The sequence below is a fragment of the Microcaecilia unicolor genome, chromosome 1 (genome assembly GCF_901765095.1).
Source record: "Microcaecilia unicolor chromosome 1, aMicUni1.1, whole genome shotgun sequence".
NCBI classification, from domain to species: domain Eukaryota; kingdom Metazoa; phylum Chordata; class Amphibia; order Gymnophiona; family Siphonopidae; genus Microcaecilia; species Microcaecilia unicolor.
The window spans coordinates 406835650-406859778 of record NC_044031.1 but is presented as its reverse complement, the minus strand read 5'-3'; the positions used below and the strand labels follow the sequence as shown (position 1 = coordinate 406859778).

General features: G+C 38.8%; 1 protein-coding gene across 1 annotated transcript in view; it reads right to left on the bottom strand.

Annotated features, from left to right (window-relative positions):
* The window catches only part of KDM1B (lysine demethylase 1B), a 173600-nt gene that overhangs the window by 16338 nt on the left and 133133 nt on the right, over positions 1-24129 (bottom strand). The window contains 1 exon segment of the mRNA XM_030211446.1: positions 10198-10350. Within this exon segment, the coding sequence (XP_030067306.1) occupies positions 10198-10350 (153 nt within the window).

Here is a 24129-nt window from a genome sequence, read left to right as displayed (position 1 = left end):
TGCTGGAGAAGACATCTGGAGCTGAAAACTTGGAGGAACCAGAAAAAACAACTTCTGTCGTGTCTTCTAGGGCAGTGAGTATATTGGAGCAAGTTTCAAAAGCCCACCTACCAGACTGTATAATGGGAGAGGTAGTCAGACCAGCCGTAGTGACTTTAGAGTCACTTTGGGACTTGACTTCTAAGACCCAATCTGCATTGCAAACAGTAATTTTAAAAAATATGGGGACAATTAAAGTTTTGTCAGAGACTGCACTGATTCAGTTAAAATCTGGTGAAAGCCAAGCGTCCGAAGTTAAAAGACTGTCTGAGAAAGTTGGAAAAATTGAACTTGTGGAACAAACTTTACTAAAAGACAAGAATTTTACCCTAAGACGCCTGGAATACTTGGAAAAATCAATCCAAGAGATTAACTTTGCGTTTTATAAATTTTCCGAGGTCACCATTGATCGTCCCGACGCAAATGGTTAAAAAGTACTTAATGGAAACTCTGGGAATGCCTGAAAGCTCATTGCCCCCAATAACTAGGGCATATTATTTACAGACTGGTGTTAAGACATCAGAGAATATTTCAGAACAGGGAGCAATGGGTTTAACAACATTCCTAGAGTCGTCTCTTGAGGTGATAACACAAAGAACTACACTGCTTGTAACCTTTGCGCTGGAAATGGACAGAGTCGCAGTACTTAGGCTTTCATTTAGGCATCTGGATTCATTATTTTTGGGTTCAAAGGTGAGAGTGTTCCCGGATTTATCCAGGGAAACCCAAAAGAGACGCAAGATGTTTTTGCTATTGCGCCCAAGAGCTCTGGCAATTGGGGCAAATTTTCTTTTGAGGTATCCATGTGTGTGTAGAGTAATCTTGCAGTCCAAGCAATATCAGTTCTTTGACCCAAAACAATTAGAAGATTTTCTAAAAAGCAGAGAAGAGGTCAATATACAAGTCTAGTCACTTATGTAACGCTGTATGCAGACTTGAGTAACCCAATTGGGATAGTAGCTACTTATTTGAATTTAATATAATTTGAAACTGCTTGTTTTAAGCAAGAATTCTTTTTCTATTTCTTTCTTGGATCGTTTTCATGATTATTGTGGTCGTTAGTAAATCATTATTATTTCCTGTAGAATTTATTTCTAATATTGGATGGAATGTAATTCGATTTGTGCATTATTACTCATAAATATATGTTTGATAAAAGTTTAAAGATTTAAAAAAAATTAAAATAATTTAAAAAATCAGTGAATAATTAAATAAAATCTAATAAAACTTAACAAAAAATAAATATGTAAATAAAGTAAATAAATTAAATAACTAGAAATACAGAATTCAAAAATAAAAGATTAAGGAATAAATAAATAAAATGTTTTAAAATAAAATTAGAAAATCTCAAAAATAGTAAAATTAGAAATACATTAAAATTAAAACAAATTTTAAAAAATTGGTGAATTAAATAAAATCTAAAACAAATTCACAAAATAATAAATCTGTAAACGTTGAATTAAATAAATTAATTAGAAATACAGAATTTAAAAATAAAAATTAATTAAAAAATGTAATAATTACAAATACATAAGAAATACTTAAAATTAGAATTATAAAAATTAGTGGTTAAAGAATTACATAAAATCTAAAAACTATATTAAAAAATTAATATGGAAACAAAGTAAAATAAATTAAATAATTAGAACTATAGAATTTAAACCAAAAATTTAGAGAATAATTAAATAAAATGTAAATAAAAAAATAAAGCTATCAAATGTAAAAATATATAAATTAGAAAATATATTAAAAAATTATAAATAAATTAGAAACTGAATGAACTATATTAAATAATTAGAAGTACAGAATTTAAAAATAAACAATTAGGGAAGAAATAATTAAAATGTAAAAAAATAAAATTAAATAATTAAAAACTATATAAAAGAAATTTAAATAAATAATATTAAACACTTAATTTAAAAGTAAAATAAATTTTAAATAGTGAATAATTACAATTTTAAAAAATAAAAAAAATAAATATGGAAACAGTAAATAAATTAAATAATTAGAAATATAGATTTAAAAATTTGGAATAATTAAAATCTTTAAAAAAAATAAATTACATGGTTAGAATATGTAACTTAAAATTAAAATAAATTTTTTAAATTAGTGCATAATGAAATTAATAAAATTAAAAAATAATAAATATGTAAACGTAAAATTAAATAAATTAAAAATTAAAATAAATTTTTTAAATTAGTGCATAATGAAATTAATAAAATTAAAAAATAATAAATATGTAAACGTAAAATTAAATAAATTAAAAATTAAAATAAATCTTACAAATTAGTGATAAAGTAATTAAATAAAATCTAAAAACGTAATAAAAATAAATATATAAATGTAAAATTAAATATATTAAGTAAATAATTAGTAATACAGAATTTAAAAATAAAAAATTAGGGAATAAGTAAATAAAATGGAAGAAAATAAATTAAACAAATTAGAAATGTAAAAAAGTAAAACTAGAAAATCTAAAGAAGTACAATAATTAGAAATACGTAACTTTAAAATAAATGTAAAAAATTACTGAAACAAAAAATACTAAATATGTAAACGTAAAGGTAAATAAATTAAATAAATGAGAAATAAGTAACTTAAAATTAAAATAAATTTAAGAAATTTGTGAATTAAATAAAATCTAAAAAAAAAATTAACAAAAAGTAATAAATATGAACACTTCCGAACATGGCAAGCTTAAAACTTGGTGGGTTGGGGAATGTGTAGCAGCTGCGGCACAAGGGAAGAAGGGAGAAGTTGTCATGTTATTTAGGAAAGGGATAGCAGAGCAAATGAAATCTACTTATGCGGACCCTATTGGTAGAAAGTGATAGTATACAATATTTATACTCCTAACCAATTTGATCGTAAATTTTACAAGAAGATGACTACCAAACTTTTGAATTATTCTACGACACCTTTAGTGGCAGGGGGGGTGACTTTAATTCTGTTTGGGATCCGACAGTGGACAAAACACTCCCCACAGCTTCCACAAACCTCCACAACAGCAGAGGTTTGTCTAATACGTGCCTTCAATTAGGCATAATTGACATCTGGCGGGTGCTTCACCCCCAAAAGAAAGACTATAAGCATATATCCTGTGCACACTCCATGCAGGCTAATATCGATTATTTGTTGATATCTAGACAGTTATTTGGGTCAGTAGTCAAGGCAGAAGTAGGACCTTATACTATTTCCGACCACATTTGGGTGTGGATGGATTGGTGCCTGAGAAGAACTGCAGAGTGGAACTGACGGTGGGTCTTCCCCTTGGAGCTATATAAAGATCCAGCTCGTCACGCTAAGCTCTTTACCTGTTGGGAAGGACTACAAAACCCACAACATAGGACATGAAGCTTATCCAATCCTTTATTGGGAAGCAGCGAAAGTTGTGTTGAGGGGGGAGATAATCAGCTACACTCGCTACATTAGGAAGACCAGACACATTATAGTTGAGCCGCCAACTCTGCGCAATGCGTCAACAGTTTGGTCAGACACATACTACAGAGAATAAAAGAAAAGTCCTAGAGCTCCAGGTAACACTAGATAAACTTCTTCATCAGCAGACCCTTAAATCCCAGACCTATTATAGATATATGTTGTACCGCTATGGGAATAAGATGGGCCAGCTGATGTCTCAATTGTGGAGAAGGGGGTTGTTCAAAAATTTTGACTATGTGAACAAAGCAGGGAGGCCATGTTAATACAGAAAAGGATATTTGTCAAATATTTTACTCTTATCAACAACTCTATGCCGCCTCAATGGATGAGGGGATCTCGAGCGATCTATACTTAGAAAATTTAACTTTGCCTTCTTTGAACTTGGCAGATCAAGATGTGTTAAATCAACCTCTACAAGCTGACGAGGTGCATTTGGCAATTCAACAGAGTCCTCTGCTAAAGGCACCTGGCCTCGATGACTTTCATACTGAATTCTATAAAATTTTAGGTGAGATCGTATTCCCTCTCACGAGTTTGCTCAATGCCATGGTAGATGCTGAAGCAATGCCCCCATTGTTAAATACAGCTCAAAATTATAATACTTCCTACTGTTCCAGAATCCTATCGCCCTATTTCTTTATTGAATTATGAAGTTAAACTGCTTGCAAAAATTATGCCCAACCATTTGGCTCGATTTCTTCCTAAGCCCATTCATGACTCTCAGGTGGGTTTTGTTAAAGGCCAATCAGATCCCCAACACAAGTGGTCACATACCTGACATCAAAATCAAAATCCAATTTGGGAGAGGAAGCGGTGCCACTGAGCTGAATGGCAGCTATGTCTTTTAGCACTTCTCCATCCTGATTAAAGCTGCACCCATTGGTCACCCTCTTGGTGATTCTACAGAGCCAGCCTGTAGAATTTTGTCTCTCACAGACTGATACAGAAAGCTTCCCACACAGTTATTACAGGTTTAAAACAGTTTTACCATGGGAAAATTTATGCCAAGGTTCAGGGCAGTGTAGAAGGGTTGGTTGAGAGGAGTGGGTGTCTACACAACTCTCTCTCTCTCCCCCCAACTCGACCACCCTGTCCCAGATACCTGCAATGCTCACCCCCCACAGTTCTAAACATTTCCCTGGTGGTATAGTGACCATTCCCTCCCCTGGACCCAAACCCCTTGCTTCAAGTAAAAAAAAAAAACATTTAATCCTTGGTGTTTTAGTGGCACACTCCCACTGCCCAACTTCCCCCCCCCCCCCCCCAGCCTACCCAACATACCTAATAAGAGAGGTAGGGGCGATGCTCACACACTCCTGCCTCCAGTGCTACCATCTTTTGAAAAAATGGCGAACCTTGCCCTGTGTGGTGCATCCTGGGAAAGGAACGTAGTGAAGTTCTTACGACTCCGCTGTTTGGCCTTTTCAGTGATTCTTTAGAGTCAGGAGTAGTCCCAAAAGACTGGGGAAACAGAGGATAGTGTAGTTTTTGAAATCCAATGGATTGCAGGACTTTAAATAGTATGGTTTTGCTAAAGGTAGATTTTGTTTGACAAATCTGATCAATTTCTTTGACTTGGGCAACCAGAAAGATGGTGCTAGATGTGGTGTACTTAGATTTTAGAACCACCTTTAATATGGTCCCACAAACTGGTTGAGCGAAAGACAACAAAGTGTAGGGGTCAATGGAATTTATCTTGAGGGAAAGAACATTTCAGTGGTGTGCCTCAGGGATCAGTTCTTGGACTGGTTCTTAACATTTTTGTTAGTGATATTGTAGAAGCACTGTCTGATAAGGTTTACTGCTTTGCAGATGATATCAAAATCTGCAATAGACTAGACACCTCAGATGGTGTGGATAACATGAGGCCAGATCTAGTAAAGCTTGAACAATGGTCTAAAACTTGGCAGTCCAGATCATAAGAACGTAACAGTAGCCATAATGGGTTAGACCAATGGTCCATCTAGCCCAGTATCCTGTTTTCCAAACAGTGGTCAAGTCAGGCCACAAGTACCTGGAAGAACCAAAATCGTGGCAACACTCCATACTACAAATCCCAGGGCAAGCAGTTGCTTCCCATGTCTGCCTCAACAGCAGACATGGGAAGCAACTTTTCCTCCAGGAATTTGTCCAAACCTTTTATAAACCCAGATACACTAACCGCTGTAACCACATCCTCTGGCAAAGAGTTCCAGACCTTAACTATTGGTTGAGTGAAAAAATATTTCCTCCTATTTGTTTTAAAAGTATTTCCATGTAACTTCCTCGAGTGTCCCCTAGTCTTTGTACTTTTGGAATGAGTAAAAAAATCCATTTACTTCTACTCGTTCTACACCACTCATGATTTTCTAGACCTCAATCGTATTTCCCCTCATGTGTCTCTTTTCCAAGCTGAAGAGCCCTAACCTCTTTAGCCTTTCCTCATACGAGAGGAGTTCCAACCCCTTCATTATTTTGGTTGCTGTTCTTTGAACCTTTTCTAATTCTACTATATCTTTTTTGAAATATGGTGACCAGAACTGAATGCAATACTCAAGGTGCAGATTACCATGGAGCAATACAAAAGGGCATTATAGTATTTTCGGTCTTATTCACCATCCCTTTCCTATTAATTCCTAGTATCCTATTTGCTTTTTTGGCCACCGCCGCACAATGAGCAGAAGATTTCAGCGTATTATCTACAACACCCAGATCTTTTTCTTGAGTGCTGACTCCCAAGGTGGACCCTAGAATTAGGTAAATATGATTCTAATTATTCTTTCCAATGTGCATCACCTTGCATTTGCCCACATCAAATTTCATCTGCCATTTGGACGCCCAATCTTCCAATTTCCTAAGGTCAATGCTAAAAAAATGTAGGGTCATGCATTTGGATTGCAAAACCCTACAGAAGTGGTACAGTATAGGGGATGACGTAGTACCATGCAAGAAAGAAGATCTGGATTTGAAGGCAATTGAACCTGATGTTCTTAAGAGTGACAAACAGATAGAAAAGGTAATGGCTAAAGCCAGAAGGAGGTCTGGCTGCACAGGAAGAGAAATGGCCATAAGGAAAAAGGAAAGCGAAAGGGACTTGATATGCCAACTTTCTGTGATTACAATCAAAGCGGTTTACATACAGATACTTTTGGCTCCCTTATTATTTAACATCTTTTTGGCACTCCTCTTGACTCTGACACACTCCCTTGAGTTCACTGCATTTATTTACACCGACAATATTCAGTTCCTTTGTAATCTTGATCCATCAAACTTACAGAAGATTTCAGTCCTCATCACTGATTGGCTCTGGTCTAATAAACTGGTTTTGAATCCCAAGAAATGTAATCTTCTTTTTACTGGAGATAAAGAGACTTCCCGTAGCTCTCCACTATTTCTTTGTCAGTCTTCTGTTCCTTTGGCTTCTAGTACTAGAATTCTTGGGGTGGTCCTCAATAACAAACTCACTTATTGTCTGCAACTCTCCCATGCCATCTGTTGGTCATTCCATAAGTTAAGGCTAATTCGCTCTGTTCGAACACTCTTACACCTACTGGCACTCATTGTCTTAATTCACTCCCTTATTCTTAGTCAACGTGATTACTGTAATTCACTTTATAAGTCGCTTACCATGAAAGACCTCCACCACCTGCAGTTTGTTCAGAATACGGCAATTAACCTCATTCATGGTGCTCAGAAATATGATCATGTTATGCCTTTATTACAGTCTTTCCACTGACTCCCACTCCCTTACTGTATTACCTATAAAATCATGCTTTTGGTTTTTAAAATAAGGTCTACTGGAGATCCCTCATTCCTTGCCTGCCTACTGTCTCAATCTGTCCCAGCCCGATCTCTCCGCTCCCTTCCGCGGCATTGTCTGATCATCCCTACTATCCGAGATATTGCTCATGTTAGAATTAGACACACTGTTTTTTCTGTTCAAGGCCCAGATTCTAGAGTGTCTTAGATCTCAATCTTCTCTGGAACAGTTTAAGACTGAACTTAAAACCTAGCTTTTCACTGCACTCCATCACTCTCTTCTTTGGCTCTGGCACCATCAGGCTCCGGGTTTGCTCTCCTGTTGTGTCCCCCCCCTCTCTGCTTTCCTATCATGACTATTGTAGTTTTTCCCCTCTTTTGTTGTGTTGTCCTTTCTTTGTTCTCCTCTTCTCTCTTATTAGTCTGATAGGTGGGGTAGTAAGTTCTTCATAAACTTGAAACTACTTATTTTGTACCTGGTGTAATGGAGGATTAAGTGACTTGCCCAGAGTCACAAGGAGCTGCAGTGGGAACTGAACCCAGTTCCCCAGGTTCTCAGACCACTGCACTAACTACTAGGCTACTCCTCCAAGAAGATGATAGTGCCTCTGTATAGATCAATGATTTAAAGACCTCAATATAAATACATTTTTCTGGAAGAAAGACAGGAGAGGTCAGATACAATAGATACATTTAACTACCTCAGTGGCATAAAAGTACAGGAAATAGGCCTCTTCCAATTCAATGAAAGCTCTGGAACGAGGGGCATAGGATGAAGGGGGATAGACTTGGGAATAATCTAAGGACAAATTATAAGGAAAGGGTGGTGGGATGCATGAAATGGCCTTCCAGCGGAGGCGGTGGAGATGAGGACTTATCTGAATTCAAGAAAGCATGGGATAAGCACAGAGGATCTCTAAGGGAGAGGAAGGGATAGTAGAGATTAGTAGTTAGTATGACAAGTGACCTTTATCTGCCATATTTTCTATATTGCTATGTCTGGGAAGAAGGAAAAATGACATGCAGCAGGTAAGTCATGATAAAACTGTGTCAGCCAGTGCATTTGGTCTGGCCTGGGAGCAGGTAGGCAAGTTCAATGCATGGAGGTTTAGCACCCAGCCCAAAGTGAAACTGGAAAGGTCTGTGGCCCATGCAGTGTGCAGAGAATAAGGTCTGGTCAGAGTTTGGGCCAAAAATAATAGGTCAAGCATATGTTTTGTTTTCTCTACATATCTACTCTCAGGCATGACAGAGCATGCACAAAGCCAGTTCTCTACTGAGTTATTACTTCAGCAGGTGACCTCGCAGGCATATTAGAGATTCTCTCCTGCTGAATACAGTAAGGTCTTTAGTCTTCATTTGGATAACCATAACATTTGCAAAATGAGACTGCTGTAACCCCGGGAGAACTCAAACCAATACCTTTACTCCAAACTACATAAACAATCTTGTGCACTCTACCCTTTAGTCTAAACATTTTAAAGATATGAACATTTTTTTTGTGTAGAAATTATATTATGGTAATATAATTTTTATTGATTTCATATACTTACAGAGATATCAACACTGCATAGTGTAATACAGCCAATAATTACAAAGTAAACAAGAAAAGAATACTTCTTCAAATAACTGTACATCACTTGGCTTCTTCACATAAAAGAAGGGGGGGGGGGCAGGAATCTGTGAAGTTAACACCACTTTACATACTTAAGTTAGGCAATATTTATGGTTCCGTATATCCCATTACAAACTTTGAACATTTTTTTCTGATTAAAAAATTTTTTTCTCTTCATTATATTTATTTTGTTGGGGGAGGGAGTAGGATCTATTGTATGGATGAGGAAACACAACTATTCACTAGATCATCCCTTTTTCACCAGGTCAGTGCCCCAGTTATTCAAGTTATTTTCAATTTCCATGAAATGTAAATAACTGCACCTCAACCACCAATTAAAACTATGCAAAGAAAATTAACAACCCTGACAAACTAGGAATTTGAACATTTCTGAAGTAACTTCTCTTATCCCAGCATTAGCTGCTGTGACTTATTTCGCTATATCTTACATTTATTTTAGCCTTTTGATTTTTTTTCTCTTTTAGTGTTTATAATGAATATTTGAAAGTACTAAGGTCATGCTGTGGTATCAACTGTAGTAACTGATACCTGTTTGATAACCGTGCTATGGCTGAAAACATAGGCAACTGTAACAGCTCAGTAGCAGCTGACTCAGGAAGATGGGCTAATCCATGGTTTGATTGCATATCTTTGCTTCTGCACCACATTTTGTCTACAATTGCCAGTAATTTTCAAATGTTTCCTTTTTGCCATAGGGAGTGCAATTTTCATACAGGCCAATTTGCCCAGATAAAACATATTGAAAATTGCATTCCTCTGCCTAAGAAAGATTACAAGTTAGAATGAACACTGGGAATATGCTTGATCAAGTTAAAGACAGGCATTCTCAGAAGTGTGTTTAGGCTGGTGGAGGAAAGCTACATGCACACATTTGAGTTTAAGATGTATGAATATGCCTTCCTCCGTCTTTCAAAGAATGCCCATGACTGGTTAAAAGTAGGAATGTACTCTATGCTAAGCATTTTTCAAAGAGAAACTACCTGGGTAGTTTCTCTTTAAAAATAAACTAGAGCAGGTGGAGTAGGCAACTCTGGTCCTTGAGAGCCCCAGGCAAGTCAGGGTTTCGAGATATCCACAATGAACATGCAGGAGATAGATTTGAAAAGCAAGGAAGCAGTGTATGCTATATTCATTGTGGATACCCTGAAAACCTGACCTACCTGGGGCTCTCAAGGACCGAGTTGCCTACTCCTGAACTACTGAGTATATGCATTAAAAATAATTTGCAATTAGATGATTTGTTAAAAATTGCCCCATGATTTAAGAATCTAGGCAATACGAGTTTATACCCCTTAGTGGATTTAAGAAAATAAATGTGCATCAAGAAGTTAAGGAGAACTTACCTCACCAGCAAAAAATATTTTCTCTTGTAAGTCCTCAGCAATAATGTCATATGCCTCACCACTTCCTCCAGTCTTTACAAAACTATAAGCCATCTGGATCCAAGGGTCTTTGCTCCACTGAGTAACAAAATATTTTAATGGGTCTGGAACTTCCTATGGCATTGAAGAAATATTACACATTAATTATGAAAGTCTTCAAAAAGCATCCTATATAATAATTCTCACCTCCAACGTTCTGTGCCTGGGACCGTAGCTCCCTAGGCTGGAGGTGGTCTGCTAGGCAGACACACACTGACGTCATGACAGCGGGTTCCAAGGCAAGGGGAGGAATAGGGAAACACGCGCAGTGTGTTTCCCTACTCCTCCCCCTGCCTCGGAATCATCTGTCACCCCACACGCTACAGCCCCCTCGACCGGACCGCCGAAAAACGCCCCCCCCCGCCGTTGTGTACTACCTGTGCTGACGGGGGACCCAAACCCCCGACAGCCGAAGTGTTTTCGTGCCCTTCGCGTTCCTTCCTCATCTTCTCTGGAAGTTCCTCTGCGTGCGTCTGACTGCGTGCGTCTGACTGCGTGCGTCTGACGTCAGACGCACGCAGAGGAACTTCCAGAGAAGATGAGGAAGGAACGCGAAGGGCACAACAACACTTCGGCTGACGGGGGTTTGGGTCCCCCGTCAGCACAGGTAGTACACAACGGCGGCAGGGGGCAATTTTTGGCGGTCGGGGGGGGGGGGGGGGAATTGCCTGCCTAGGGCCTGTTTCCTTGCCTTCAAAAATGGGCCTTTTTTACTAGTAAAATATAAGTCTCAGTGTAATTGGACCTCAACAGTGAAATTATTTCTCACGTATATGCCAATAGAATATACAGACATTTGTAAATCATTTAAAGAAAAAATTATATTTAGAAGGGATTCATCAAAAGATGATTGATGTTTTATACAAGCTCTGTATAAAAGATTTGCTAGTTAGGGTAAAAGGGGTGATTGAATCTGGGGTTATCATTATGTATTACCTGCACTCTCTCGCTTTGACATAGGTGAAGAATTAAAATTCTTGAGACTTGGTGCAAAACCACAGGAAAAGACTGAGGAAACTAATCAAGGAAACTAAAGCAGCTTACTTTGCTGAACATTTTTGGAGAAGTCATTCTTCGTAGTCTTATTTTTACCCTCTATAAACCCCTCCACACTTGAAAGTATGCCTGGGCAGCACTGGTAATAAATTGTCAGCCCTGGGAGTTGAAAGGATATCTGCTTGGTTCCACCACAATAGTAGCAGCTATACCCTCTCCTTCCCTGGGACTAAGTGTAATGCCTCTACAGAGCACCCAGCCCCATCTAGCCTTTACAAACTCAGACCTAAGCATTATAACCTAAGACAAGAAGCCAGCCCAGTTTTGTCTGTCTTTTGAGCCAAGGGTTGACTAAATTCTAGAATCCTGTATGTTTCTCTCACTTTGATAGCCACTTTAAAAAAAAAATCCTCTCATACTCCATGTGTTCATATATTTTATTCAGTTCAGTTTAGAGGAAAACAGACTATCAAATTTTAAATCTTTCTGCATTACTAAGTAGATTCAAAAGCTTTACTTGATAGATAACGGGTGGACAACCTTTTTACATGGAGGGTCACATGAACATCAACATCATCACACTGCACACATTTCCTCCCTCTCCCCTGCATAAAGTTCTTTCATCCACATATGGTTTCCTGCATTTCTCTCCTTCCTGCTCCCCCCCCCCATTCTCATCCACCTGTCCCACAAGCCATGTGTCCTGGTTTCCCTCTCTCATCTTTGCCCCATGATCCATATGCCTTGGTTCCCCTTCGCCTTCCCTGCCTCACAATCCATGTGCTGCAGTTCCCCTCCCTCTTCCCTGACCCACAATCCATGTGCCATGGTTCTCCTTTCTTCATGCACCCCAGTTCCCCTCTCTATCTCCTCTCTTCCCTGATTCCAACATCTCCCCTTCTCTTTCCCTCAGCACCACAAGCATATCGCCCCTCTCCCTTCCAGACCCATGGGACTGAAGAAAAGTATCTGGCCCAGCTCACTCAGTACTGGCAAATAACTTCAGCTCAGAGGAGCCTTGGTGCCACATGCACATGCATGAAAGCCTTGCTGGTCCCGCCCCCTCTGATGTGTTCCATACACGTTATGTATGCATCAGTGGGGGTGGGACCAGCAGGGCCTTGTGGTGCCAAGGCTTCCCTGTGCCAAAATTAATTGCTGATATTGAGTGAGCTGGGCCAGGTACATTTCTTCGGTCCCGTGGGACTGGAAGGGAGAAGGAAGATCTGTTTGCAGGCTGTATGAAATTTGTTATTGGGCCACATGCAGCACACGCAAGCAGTAGGTTGCCTACCCCTGTTGTAGATAAATGAAATTATAATCCAACCACTAACTTGTTTTTAAAAATATTTTTCCATACATTTTTCCTGCACCCAAAAGTCATCACAAGCATCATGATCTTCTCACATGATACTAAATACACCATTTCTGAAACATACCAATGTGCCCAGACAGACCTAAATCTACTGTAATTTTCCTAACTGGGAAATGCTAGGATGTTAATGTTAATCAGCCTACCTGAAGAAAGTCTGAACTTTTATAGTGAATGAAATTACTCACCTGTAAAGCTCATTCTCTAATAAAAGCAGCACACTGGACTTACACACAGGTAGGGAGGATAATTTTCAAAGCCACTGATGTAACTAAAATGGCTGTCTCACTACCTCTGCCAATGCACAGAAGTGGAAGATGCCAAAAGCAATGTCCACTGGATCAAGGCAAATTGTCCAAAAGGTTACAGAGAAATGCTGACATGCAGACCGAACACAGGCCATGTTTCAGCACTCCAGCCTTCATCGGGGGTCCTTACTAGTCAGCTATTATCAACTTACACTGTAAGACCAGGACGTAGTGTATAAAGTCTTCGCAGAGAATATTTACAAAAGGTCTTCCTGTCAGGAAGAAATAATTGCTTTACTTTTCGTTCCTTCTCCCCAGGAAATGTATACTTTTGCAGTGGCGTAGTATTGACCCCCTGAAAATAACACAATGGTTGAACCTGGTCTACAGAGTGGCCTGGAATGAAGCTAGATGTTGGATCAAGTTTTAAAAAATATGGGAGCCAATCTGGAGAGGGATGTCTCATAGGGCACACAGCAAGATTCTTATTAATTCAGAAGGTCTTACAGTTGTCTTGTCTTTTTTGTTTGGGGAGAAGGGGTGTTTGGTCCAACTCTGGCGTAATGAATACTGCTCAATTTGGACCTTAAGTTATCATCTATGGGTGGGGGTGGGAGTGGCTAGGATGAACACTTCATTAAATTAAATTTTGCTGTAATTTCTCTTGTTAACATAAAGTAGGGCAGTAAGCTATTGCTATTGATATCAAAGGACAAAAAGTAGGCACAATTTTTTTTTACCCTAGATCTCTGCACATGTTATTTTCCACAAAGCATCTACAAAAAGTGTCAATACCCCCCAAATATCAATACAAAAGTACAAGCTTACGTTTGCTTTAAAAACTGGTGAAAATTTGGGAAACAAAGTACCACAAAACTGAGAATATAATGCCTTTTCATTGCCCCATGGTGTGACCACACCTCAAATTTTGTGTGCAATTTTGGTCACTGCATTTCAAACAAAAATAGTGGAATTAGAAAACACTCAGAAGAATGATGAAAATTATAAAGGGGATGGAACGACCTCTATGAGGAAAAGCTAAAGCAGCTATGGCTCTTCAGCTTGGAAAAGAGACAGATGAGGGGAGATATGACTGAGGTCTACAAAATCCTGAGTGGTGTAGAATGAGAAGTAAATTGATTTTTTACTCATTCCAAAAGTACTTGTGACCTGGCCACTGTTTGGAAAACAGGACACTGGGCTAGATGGGCCATTGGTCTGACCCAGTATGGCTACTCTTATGTTCTCCATTAATTCCAGGTACAGAAGCAGCTGGTCGTGGGAAGGTTTGCTGTCCTTGGATGAGAAGGAAGATGCAGAGTCTCCTTGTTTCAGTGATCCTCCCAGTGCCTGGACATCAGCACACAAAAGCATCAATCGGTCTGGTCATCAAGACCGAAGCAGTGGAGGGGGGCCTGATGGCTTATGTACTCCCTTTTCTGTTTACCCATAACAAGCAAACAGCAAAAAAAAAAAAGGTAAGAAAGCCTCACAGCACCACCATCATCTCAATTACAGACCAATTTATGAGCATAATAATATTATTAAGGCATGGTGAAAGGGGTGTTTCAAGATGGCCGCATATTGACTAGCAGAGAAGCGCTCGCTATTCTTGGGGAAATATACCTTGAATAATGCCGCATACCAAGCGGAAAGGTGTGGTGAAACGGCTTCCCTCGCCTCCCACGACCTCGACACCAACACAGCCAAGAATTGAATGCTTCTTCTCTGGCTTCTCTCAAGACAACCAGGAGAGGGATCCCCTTGTGGAGCCAACCGGAGAAGCGGAAGCTTCACGGGGAGAGGAAGTCTCCCTGTCGCCACCATTGTTGGTACTCCCTCCGTGCCCGGCGACAAAGACAGCCCTGGAGATGACGTACCCGGCCACCGGAAGTGTGGAAGAGAAAGCGCCGTCTGAGGGACTAGCGCTGTCGGAGGAGACGCCGAGAACTGAGATATGTTCTCAAGGAAAATCTCCAGAGGTAAATCTAGGAATGATTTGGACACTGTTGAAGAAAATGGAAGGAACTTTGCATAAGACACCGGGTGAGTTACAAACTTTAAATGGAAAATTTGATGAGTTGAAAAATGTTGTGGACACGGCAAAACAAGAATTTGCTGCAAAAACTAACAAATTAGAGAAAGAAATAGAACATCTACAAGACTTTAAAATAACAACAATGAAAGACAATACAGATCTAAGGCGAAAAATAGAACAAATAGAAAATTATAACAGACGCCTGAATCTTCGAGTCCTGAACTTCCCTAAGCTCTTAGGAAATTCCCCGTTGGATTTGTTTAAAAGATACCTTAATGAAAATTTAAAAATTCCTAGAGATGCTATACCTCCAATAAATAAAATTTATTATATTGAAAATCCTAAAAGGGAAGCAGGAAGACTGGAAACAATGGTGAAGGCCAAATTGATCTAAATAATGTTTCGCTTTTACTAGAACAGTCTCTGGAAAACGTAACACAAAGAGCTACTCTCTTGGTATCGTTTGTGTTTGAGCAGGATTTGAATTCTGTTATGAGATTGTACTTCAGAAATGCAAAATCTCTTTTTGGAGGACAGCAAGTGTGGATTTACCCCGATGTCACTAAACAAACTCAGCAAAAAAGAAAGGCATTTCTAGCTCTGAAAAAAGGGACATTGGAGGTTGGGGGTTCCTTTTTCTTAGCATACCCATCTAAATGTATTGTAAAGCTGGGATTAACAAAATATGTGTTTTATTCACCAGAACAGCTCAAGTCATTTCTAGAGATGAGACAACTGAAATAATAAGTAAAATGAGAGATTTGCAACCTTGTTTAATTATAATAATATATGATGACTAATCTTCTCTTTTCATTAGCCCCACTGCACTATAATTTGTGGTCTAAGGAAGCATGACAATTTAATTTTGTTGGTTTTACCTATGCTTTGTAAAAATATTATTGCTGCATTTCATACGACCTTTGTTTTTGTTTAAGAGGTTGAAATAAATATATTAACATTAAGAGTATTAGGAGAGAGTAAGCAGCTCTTTTCAGTTCATCTCCCTCAGCTGTTGCTCAAACAGGTTTTACAAATGGGAGATGTAGGGGTTGACAAAAGAAACCGCTATAAAGATGGGAATCCCCATTCTTAATTAGAGAGAAATGATAAGTGTATGCTATACATTTGATTAATTTAGTAGTAAATTAATCAAATACAGCTTACATTAGAAGAAACAAAGTGTAGAAGAAAGGCCTCTCATTTGGTATGATTTCCAGGTACAATGTAACGTAAATTTTCTACATAAATCAAAGATTACGGATTGCTTTTCTCAGAAGTCTACCAATAATTTTGAAATTTCGATAGTCAAACAAGACTCTGCATGGAGCCCACCAGGTCCCACAAACCCTCTGATTCAGGCATATGAAAAAATGTTTTCATGTGAGAAACAATTAAAAAAAATAAAAAATAAAAGAAGGATGTATTGCACTTTTACTAAAAGAAAAAGAATGGCCTTAAATAAGCTCAAGAGAATCCACGAACGTGAAGAACTCAATGTACATATATAGGTCTGTATATGATATGAGAAGGACTAACCTTATAACTGAAAGCAACAGTGAAATAAGATCATGAATTGATATTATAAAGAAATGTGTACAAAAATAAATAAATAAATAAATAAATAAATAAATATGAGAAAAAAAACAATAAAACATAAAAGAAAAAAAGAAAAGAAAAAAATACAGGTGAAGAATAAAAAAGTATAATGTAAAGGAAAAAATTAAATTAAAATAAAGGTAGACTAACCTTAAATCACAAATGAAAAATCTGCAGACAAGAGCTTAAAAATGGTCTGCAAAAAACAGAAGAAAGTATAAGAAAATATATATATATGGTCATGCATGCATCCTGCAAGTGCGTGAGAGGAAGGGGCTTTGACGTGTGAGCTGGAGTCTGAAGCAGAATGCATGTGACTTGACACCGTGAAAAATAAGGGGAAAGACACTGATTATGCATGTGCCTCTCAGTATCCTGCTTCCACCAGTGGCCAGTTCAGGTTACAAGTACCAAGCAGAGTCTCAAAAGGTAGCAAGATTCCATGCTACTGAACCCAAAAGTAATCACCAATAGACCACCTCCTCTTTTCCCTATTCTTGACTGGAAAAAAGCAATATAATCAGAAGGACAAAGCTGATTGAAAATAACAGAACCCATGTTTGATAACAAAGACTCAGTAACACATAAAGGCATTTATTTGCAAAGCATATGGTCATCTCAAAATGCTGAAATGGCCATCCATAAGCTTGAAACATCTAAATCTTGAATCTGCAAAGGCAGAAAAGAGATGTCCAACACTGCAGTACATCCAAATAGCAAAGGGACATGTTTTAGCTGTGTTTGGGTGGGACTAGGGAAGGCCCAAAATCAGGCCCAACTGCAATAACTGAACAGGCAATCTAAAAAGGACGACGTCCTTAGACCTGGTTCAATCAAGTCTAGGGTACAAAAAACTGCTCTGATTGAGCAGCTGACCACTAGAGGGATCTCCACTACATAATAATAATAATATGGATAATGGGATTAAAACCCACCTCCCCAAATGAATGTAATAAAATCCCTATATGCATAGGCGCCAACTCCGTGTGTCACGATTGTGGTCGTGACCCCTCTCAGACTCACCTTATTTCCGGCGGTCAGCTTCTGAGCTGGCTTCTGTCTGTTCTTCCTGGGTTAGTTCTGTCTCTGTGTGCTGACTGCTTCCAGCATGGCTCTGATTACTCCACTATACTGCACCTGTGTGTGTTTAGCCTCTCTGTGCTTCAGTATGCTTTCTACCTGTGTCTTGGTTTGTGTTCCTCTTGCCCTCTGGTGGCCAGAACCGGTGGCTGCCATAGACTTTCCAGACTTTCTTTCTGGTCCGGTCCGGTCCAGATATTCCAGCCCTCCAGACTTGGTTTGGCAGCTAGCCTCACCCATAGCTGCCTCATGATTCCTGCAGTGAGTTTCAGCTGCTGATGGGTTTATTACCACCTGGAACCTTCTAAGTTTGCCTTTGCATCATCTAAGGTCCCTGGTTTGTTGGTGCTTTGTTGCACTTCTGCCTAGTCTGGTTTCTTGTTGGAGTTTCTTGTCCGGTTCTAGTTAGTCTGTGTGTAGTTTAGCTTAGGTTTATTGCTTATTTCCTAGTCTTGTTTCTCGTCTGTATCCCTGGTCTAGTTTCTGTTTGTGTCTCTTTCTTAGTGGCTGTGTGGCAGCTTTCAGTCCTGACTCTTTTCTCTCTGTGTTCTGGCTTAGTGGCTGTTACTTTGGTTTTTGGATTGTTGTGAGAGTTGTATTTAGGAACAACCTAAATACAACCCTCACAACAATCCAAAAACCAAAGTAATAACAACAAAAAGGCAAGCCCTGAACAATCAACACGACCACAATTTCAAAAAAGATAAGTCACACAGACAACTACAAAATGTTAAGCATCAAATACGGCACCTACGTCCCAATAACCATAGGATATGTAAATGCGTGATCGGCAGACAAGACAGTGTCTATAATTAAGTTTTATTTCAGGTATACTGCATTAACTTATTTCAGGTATACTGCACTATTTCCCATCCCACATCTCTCTTTTTCCTATCAGCCACATGAAGGAATTTCTGGCTGGTCACATGCTCTGATGGGGTCTCATCTTGCTAAGGCAACTCAGATACCTGGTATTTCCTGTTTATCAAAAGTGAGTTAGAGGTGTTGCAAGGGACAAAATTGCAAGCTTCCAGCACATATGAAAGTCCCAATTACAAGTCTCCAGCCCATGTGCAGCACCTATGATTGGTCCAGGGTAGAGGAGAGGTGAATGCTCAGAACAGCCTATAAAACCCTGCTGCAGTGCAGACACAGGAACTCTAAAAACCAGGCATGTTTGGAGAGAGAGTTTCAGATCCATCCGATGGCCTATGTTTTTTCCCAAGGGGGTTTTACTCTCCCCCCTCTTGATAGAAACTAATTCTCTATAGCTATGAATCTTTCTTTCATTCGTTCATTCTTTCTGTCCCTGCCTTTTCTCTGCTTTCTCTCTATTCTGTGACCTTTGTATGAGGAACAAGCTTTTCTTCCTTTTTTATCTAATTAGTTGAATTACTTATAATTACCAGAGGTACGGATGTTAGATTTTGTAAGTTTGTTATAAGTTGAAACTGATGTCTGATGCTGTGCTGGTGGGTGAGTAATTAAAAAGACTTTTAATTCTCTCTACTTCCTGTCAATTATTTCTGTTTTATAATGTGATACTTCATAAGTGTTGTAGCGGATAGCAAACCAAATTGCGCAGCCTAGAACAACAGAGACTGGATAGAAACAGAACTAGGTCTACTGTTCATTAACAGAAACATGGCTACGTCTCAAAGGTGACCCAGTACTGCTCGACATATGCCCACCAGCATACAAAATGAACAGAACTAAAAAGAAAAGAAGCAGAATCGCAATATGCAAAGCCTCCTTCACAAATGCATCAAAAATGCACATCCTCTGTAACTGAAATCTTAGAAAGCAAAATTGCAGACACCACACTAAACAGCTAACTATGCATCATACTGTTCTACCACCGTATAGGAAGCTGGCCCAACACCCAGGAGGACTTCCAAGATTTCATATCAAACATTTGCACAAACCAGTCAGAGGTCCTACTACTAGAAGATATCAATCTACACCTAGAAAAACAACACAACAGCAACACCAGAAGTCTAATGGATTTTCTAAACGAATAGAATTTTAAAATAGCACAAGCTATGTCATAACACACCAAAGGGCACCTACTAAACATACTTGCCCACAGATTCTCAGACAACCACCACCACATATCAGAAAATCACAAAGGGGAAGAAGTAATATGTTCAGACCACAGTAAACTCACATTTACATTACAATGGACAAAGAAAAACATGAAAAGAAACCTGTCTCACCACAAACCTTCACAACCAGAGGAAAAGTGAACAATCAAACCTTCTGGACAACAGTGTTGGACGACACAGCAATATACTATCCAACAACATCCACTTCATAAGAAATTGGGACATACTAAGCAAAAACACAAAATAGCATCATTCAAACCGAAAACAAAAAACAACCACAACCTTGGTTTCACGATGAGTTACTACAAACGAAAAAATTATGTAGGAAATTAGAAAGAAAATCAACCAAAAAGAAAAAAACAAACAAATAAAACCATATGAAGGAAAGCCATAAGAATGTACAACAAAATAAAGAAGGCAAAAGCAGAATACTACAGTACACACGCGAACCACGAGCAGATTAACACAAAAAAAATATTCAAACTTATGACAGCTTATTGAAAACCCAAACACCACCAACTGCCTAGTGGTTAGAGTGGTGGACTTTGGTCCTGGGGAACTGGGTTCGATTCCCACTGCAGGCATAGGCAGCTCCTTGTGACTCTGGGCAAGTCACTTAACCCTCCATTGCCCCAGGTACAAATAAGTACTTGGTATATAATATGTAGCCGCATTGAACCTGCTATGAGTGGGAAAGCGCGGGGTACAAATGTAATAAAATAAAAATAAAAATATTTTGAACAAAAAATAATAAAGACAAGAACAAATCTAGCGCAAAAACTAACATCCATCACATACTTCTTACACGATGGCCAAACCAATGATACCCACATCATAGGAGACAGAATCTGGTCTGACTTAAACCACCCAAAACCATAACAGTTAAGACACTACTGACAAGATATGCACATGCATACTGTGTGCTAGATAAATGTCCCAATTATATGATGAAAAACCTACCAGACTGGTTCATCGATTGCCTCACCGAACACATCACCCACATGTTTCGAATGGACAATTCCCCTCTGACAAGGGCGATATTATACTCACTCCGATCCCTAAAAACACCCACCACCACCATCAGCAACATCAAAAACTACAGACCAGTAGCCTCAATACCACTACTGACAAAATGGAGGGTCTGGCAGCACAACAACTAATGGAATACCTGACACAATTCTCAATCCTTCACAAGTCTCAATTAGGTTTCAGACAGCACAGAGATGGTAATAACCACTCTGACAACAAAAGTTCAGAAGTTTAATATGCCAAGGTCAGAAAATCTTACTACTACAATTTGACATGTTGAGTGCATTCGACCTAGTAGACCACACAATACTAATGGCCCTGCTCGACAGTATGGGAATCAGTGGAGCAGTGGCAACATATTTTCCTAAGGACCAGATACTACATTGTAAAGATGTCCAACCAGCTATCAGCCTCCTGGACCTCAAAATGCAGGGTACCACAGGGCTCACCATTATCACCTATACTGCTCAATATAAAGATGGCCCCACTCAGAAAAAAATGGAACATATGGATTTGAACCCATTCATATATGCAGATGTCACCATCTGCATACCTTTTAACCACAGCATCACAGCAGTACTAGACAAGGACAAAAAAGCCCTGGACCTTATGGAAAACTGAGCCCACAACCTTCAAACTCAAATTAAACAGAGAAAAAACTAAATTCCTGGTTCTATCCAGCCCGCACAACCCCACAGCTCACCAAAACTTTAAAATCAATCACCCTACCTACCAAATCAAAATACAACTAAAAATAATGGGACTCATTCTTGATACACATCTATCTCTGGACAGTCAAATATCAGATATTATATCACAATGCTTCAAAACACTATGGAAACTGAGAAGGATCAGAGACTGCTTTCCTAAGCAAACATTCTGGCTAATAGTACAATCGATATTATCAAAACTAGATTACTGTAATGCAGCATATGTAGCATGCAAAGAAAACACAAAATCGCTGCAAACTGTCCAAAATACAATAGCACGGCTGACATTTTTTTTTTTTTTCAAAATATGAGAAAGCAAACCCACTACCTGTAATGTTACACTGGCTGCCAATCAAGGCAAGAGTATTCTTAGGGAACAAGATGGCCGAATACAGCAGACATGCGTGTTTGAGCTCCCAACTCACCAGACTGTGAACGAGAAGTTGGATACATACTCTGTGCTGGTCATGGGGAAACGGAAGGGAAAACCCAAGGAGTCGGCCTCCTCGGTACCTGGGTATGACCCCCCTCCTCGCCAAGCATCTTGGAGCAGTTCGAGATTCAACCGTTGGCTATGCGGGCGCCCCCGCTTCGGAGCTTTCCACGATGACATCGGCGGGAAAACAGCGCGGGTGGAGGCGATCTCATTGAGTCCGCCGGGGAGTACCATTCCTCCACGACCCAGAAGCAGTATGACCTCGACGGAGAAGACGGATGGAACGCCCAGAGTGGAGAAGATTCTACCGCCTTCAGGAGGCCTAGTCGGTGGTCTTTCCCCAATTGGTATTGAACAACAGGGGGGTTTGTCCATTTCTACCCCACTCCAATGGGAGCTGCACCGGTGTTTCGGGAGGTGAAGAGACCTCAAGTGGTAATGTTAGACTCTATATGGGATGCTATCCAGGGTATGAACTCTCTACTCTCTCAGGTAACCAATTCCTTTACTCAAGAATTTGATAATGTGAAACAAGTTCAGAAATAGCTTACAGAGAAAATGCAAATCCAAGAAGGTCAAATGGAATCTTTAAAGATTGAACTCTGCTCTTCAGAATTTTGCAGGGACGGTGGTTAACGATAGAGAGGTTCTAGTTAGGAAACTAGAATCTCTTGAAAATCAAGGGAGAAAGAATTTGCGGTTTATCAATTTCCCAAATCGTACCTATTCTAGCTATGGAGATGCTACGTAAATATTATACACAAATACTTGGATTTCCCCCTATTGTTCGGCTTCAATACACAACTGGAAGAAAGTCTAATCCTTTGAATCCTTCACCTCAACACCTGAGATGAACTTAACACAGTTTTTAGAAAACTCTTTAGAACTGGTAACAGAGAGAACTACTCTTATAGTTTCCTTTGCACTTGAAATGGATAAGATGAATACCTTTAATTATATTTTCATCATTTGAATGATAAATTTCTTGGGGAAACTGTGCGTATATTTCCTGATTTAACCAGGGAGACTCAAGCCCGTCGGTGAGAGTTTTTGAATTTAAAAAGCTAGAACCCTTGCTATAGGGGACTCGTTTAAGTTAATATTTCCATGTCGTTGTATAATATCCCTGGATTCAGCTAATATATATTTATGGAACCCAAGAAATTGAGAGAATTTTTAATTGACAAAGAAAGTAGTGATAGATTAACCCAGGAACGCCCAATAGAGAGTGAAAGTGCTGAGTTCTCTGGCTGTGGGTGTTCCTCATGCCTCTGCCCTGTGGTTTGCTTTTTTTTTTTACCTTGTGCATTTATTCAGAAATCTTTACCTTGTATCTTGTCCTTAAGGTTGTGGTCTAAAAGATGTAAATTTACCTATGTATAATTGATATTTTTTCTTTTTTCTGTAATTAACATTTTATGTTATTCTTGATGATTAAATGGAAATAAAAAAAGGCAAGACTAGTCTTCAAAATAAGCACCCTCATCTACAAAATACTATTTGAAATGTCTTCCTGAATATATGCTAGACCTAACTGAACTAATCCCCAAGAAATACAAGCCCAGAAACAGAGACTACCTACTTCTCCACCTACCCAGCTGAAGACATAATATACAAAACCATGTACATACGGCCAGACTCAGCTACCTAGGCTCCAAATAATGGAACTGAATACCCAAAGCCGTAAGAAGAATCACTAAATATCTCTAGGTCAGAAAGAACTGAAAGCCTACATTTTCAAAACGTTTTATAAATAAACACAAACTACAGGCGCTCTACAATACTAAGTAAATGAAAACACTACTGTAAATTTATCTAACTGTAAAATTGTGAGCCACTTTGAACCAAAACCTGTTTTTGGAAAATAGTGGGATAATAGTGGGATACAAGAACACACAAATAAATAAATAACTAAAATTTGTTGTTGAATGTAAGAGGGCGATAAACCATATATGATTTGGTAAACAGTCACACATATTTTAAAGGTGATCCTTCAGTTTAATGGAAGCCAGAGAAGTTTTAACAAGAAAGGGGAAACCTTCTCAAAGTGAAGAGCATGGCATACAAGGCAGGCGGTGGTATTCTGTGCTATTTGTAATTTTTTAAGGAGTGAGATTTTAATACCCCCTATATGGAATTACAATAATCAAATTTAGACAGTACCAGAGATTGGGTGATAGTATGGACCCTGGGAGGAAAGGACGCAATCTTTTTAACTTCAATAGTGTATGGAAGATGCTCGAG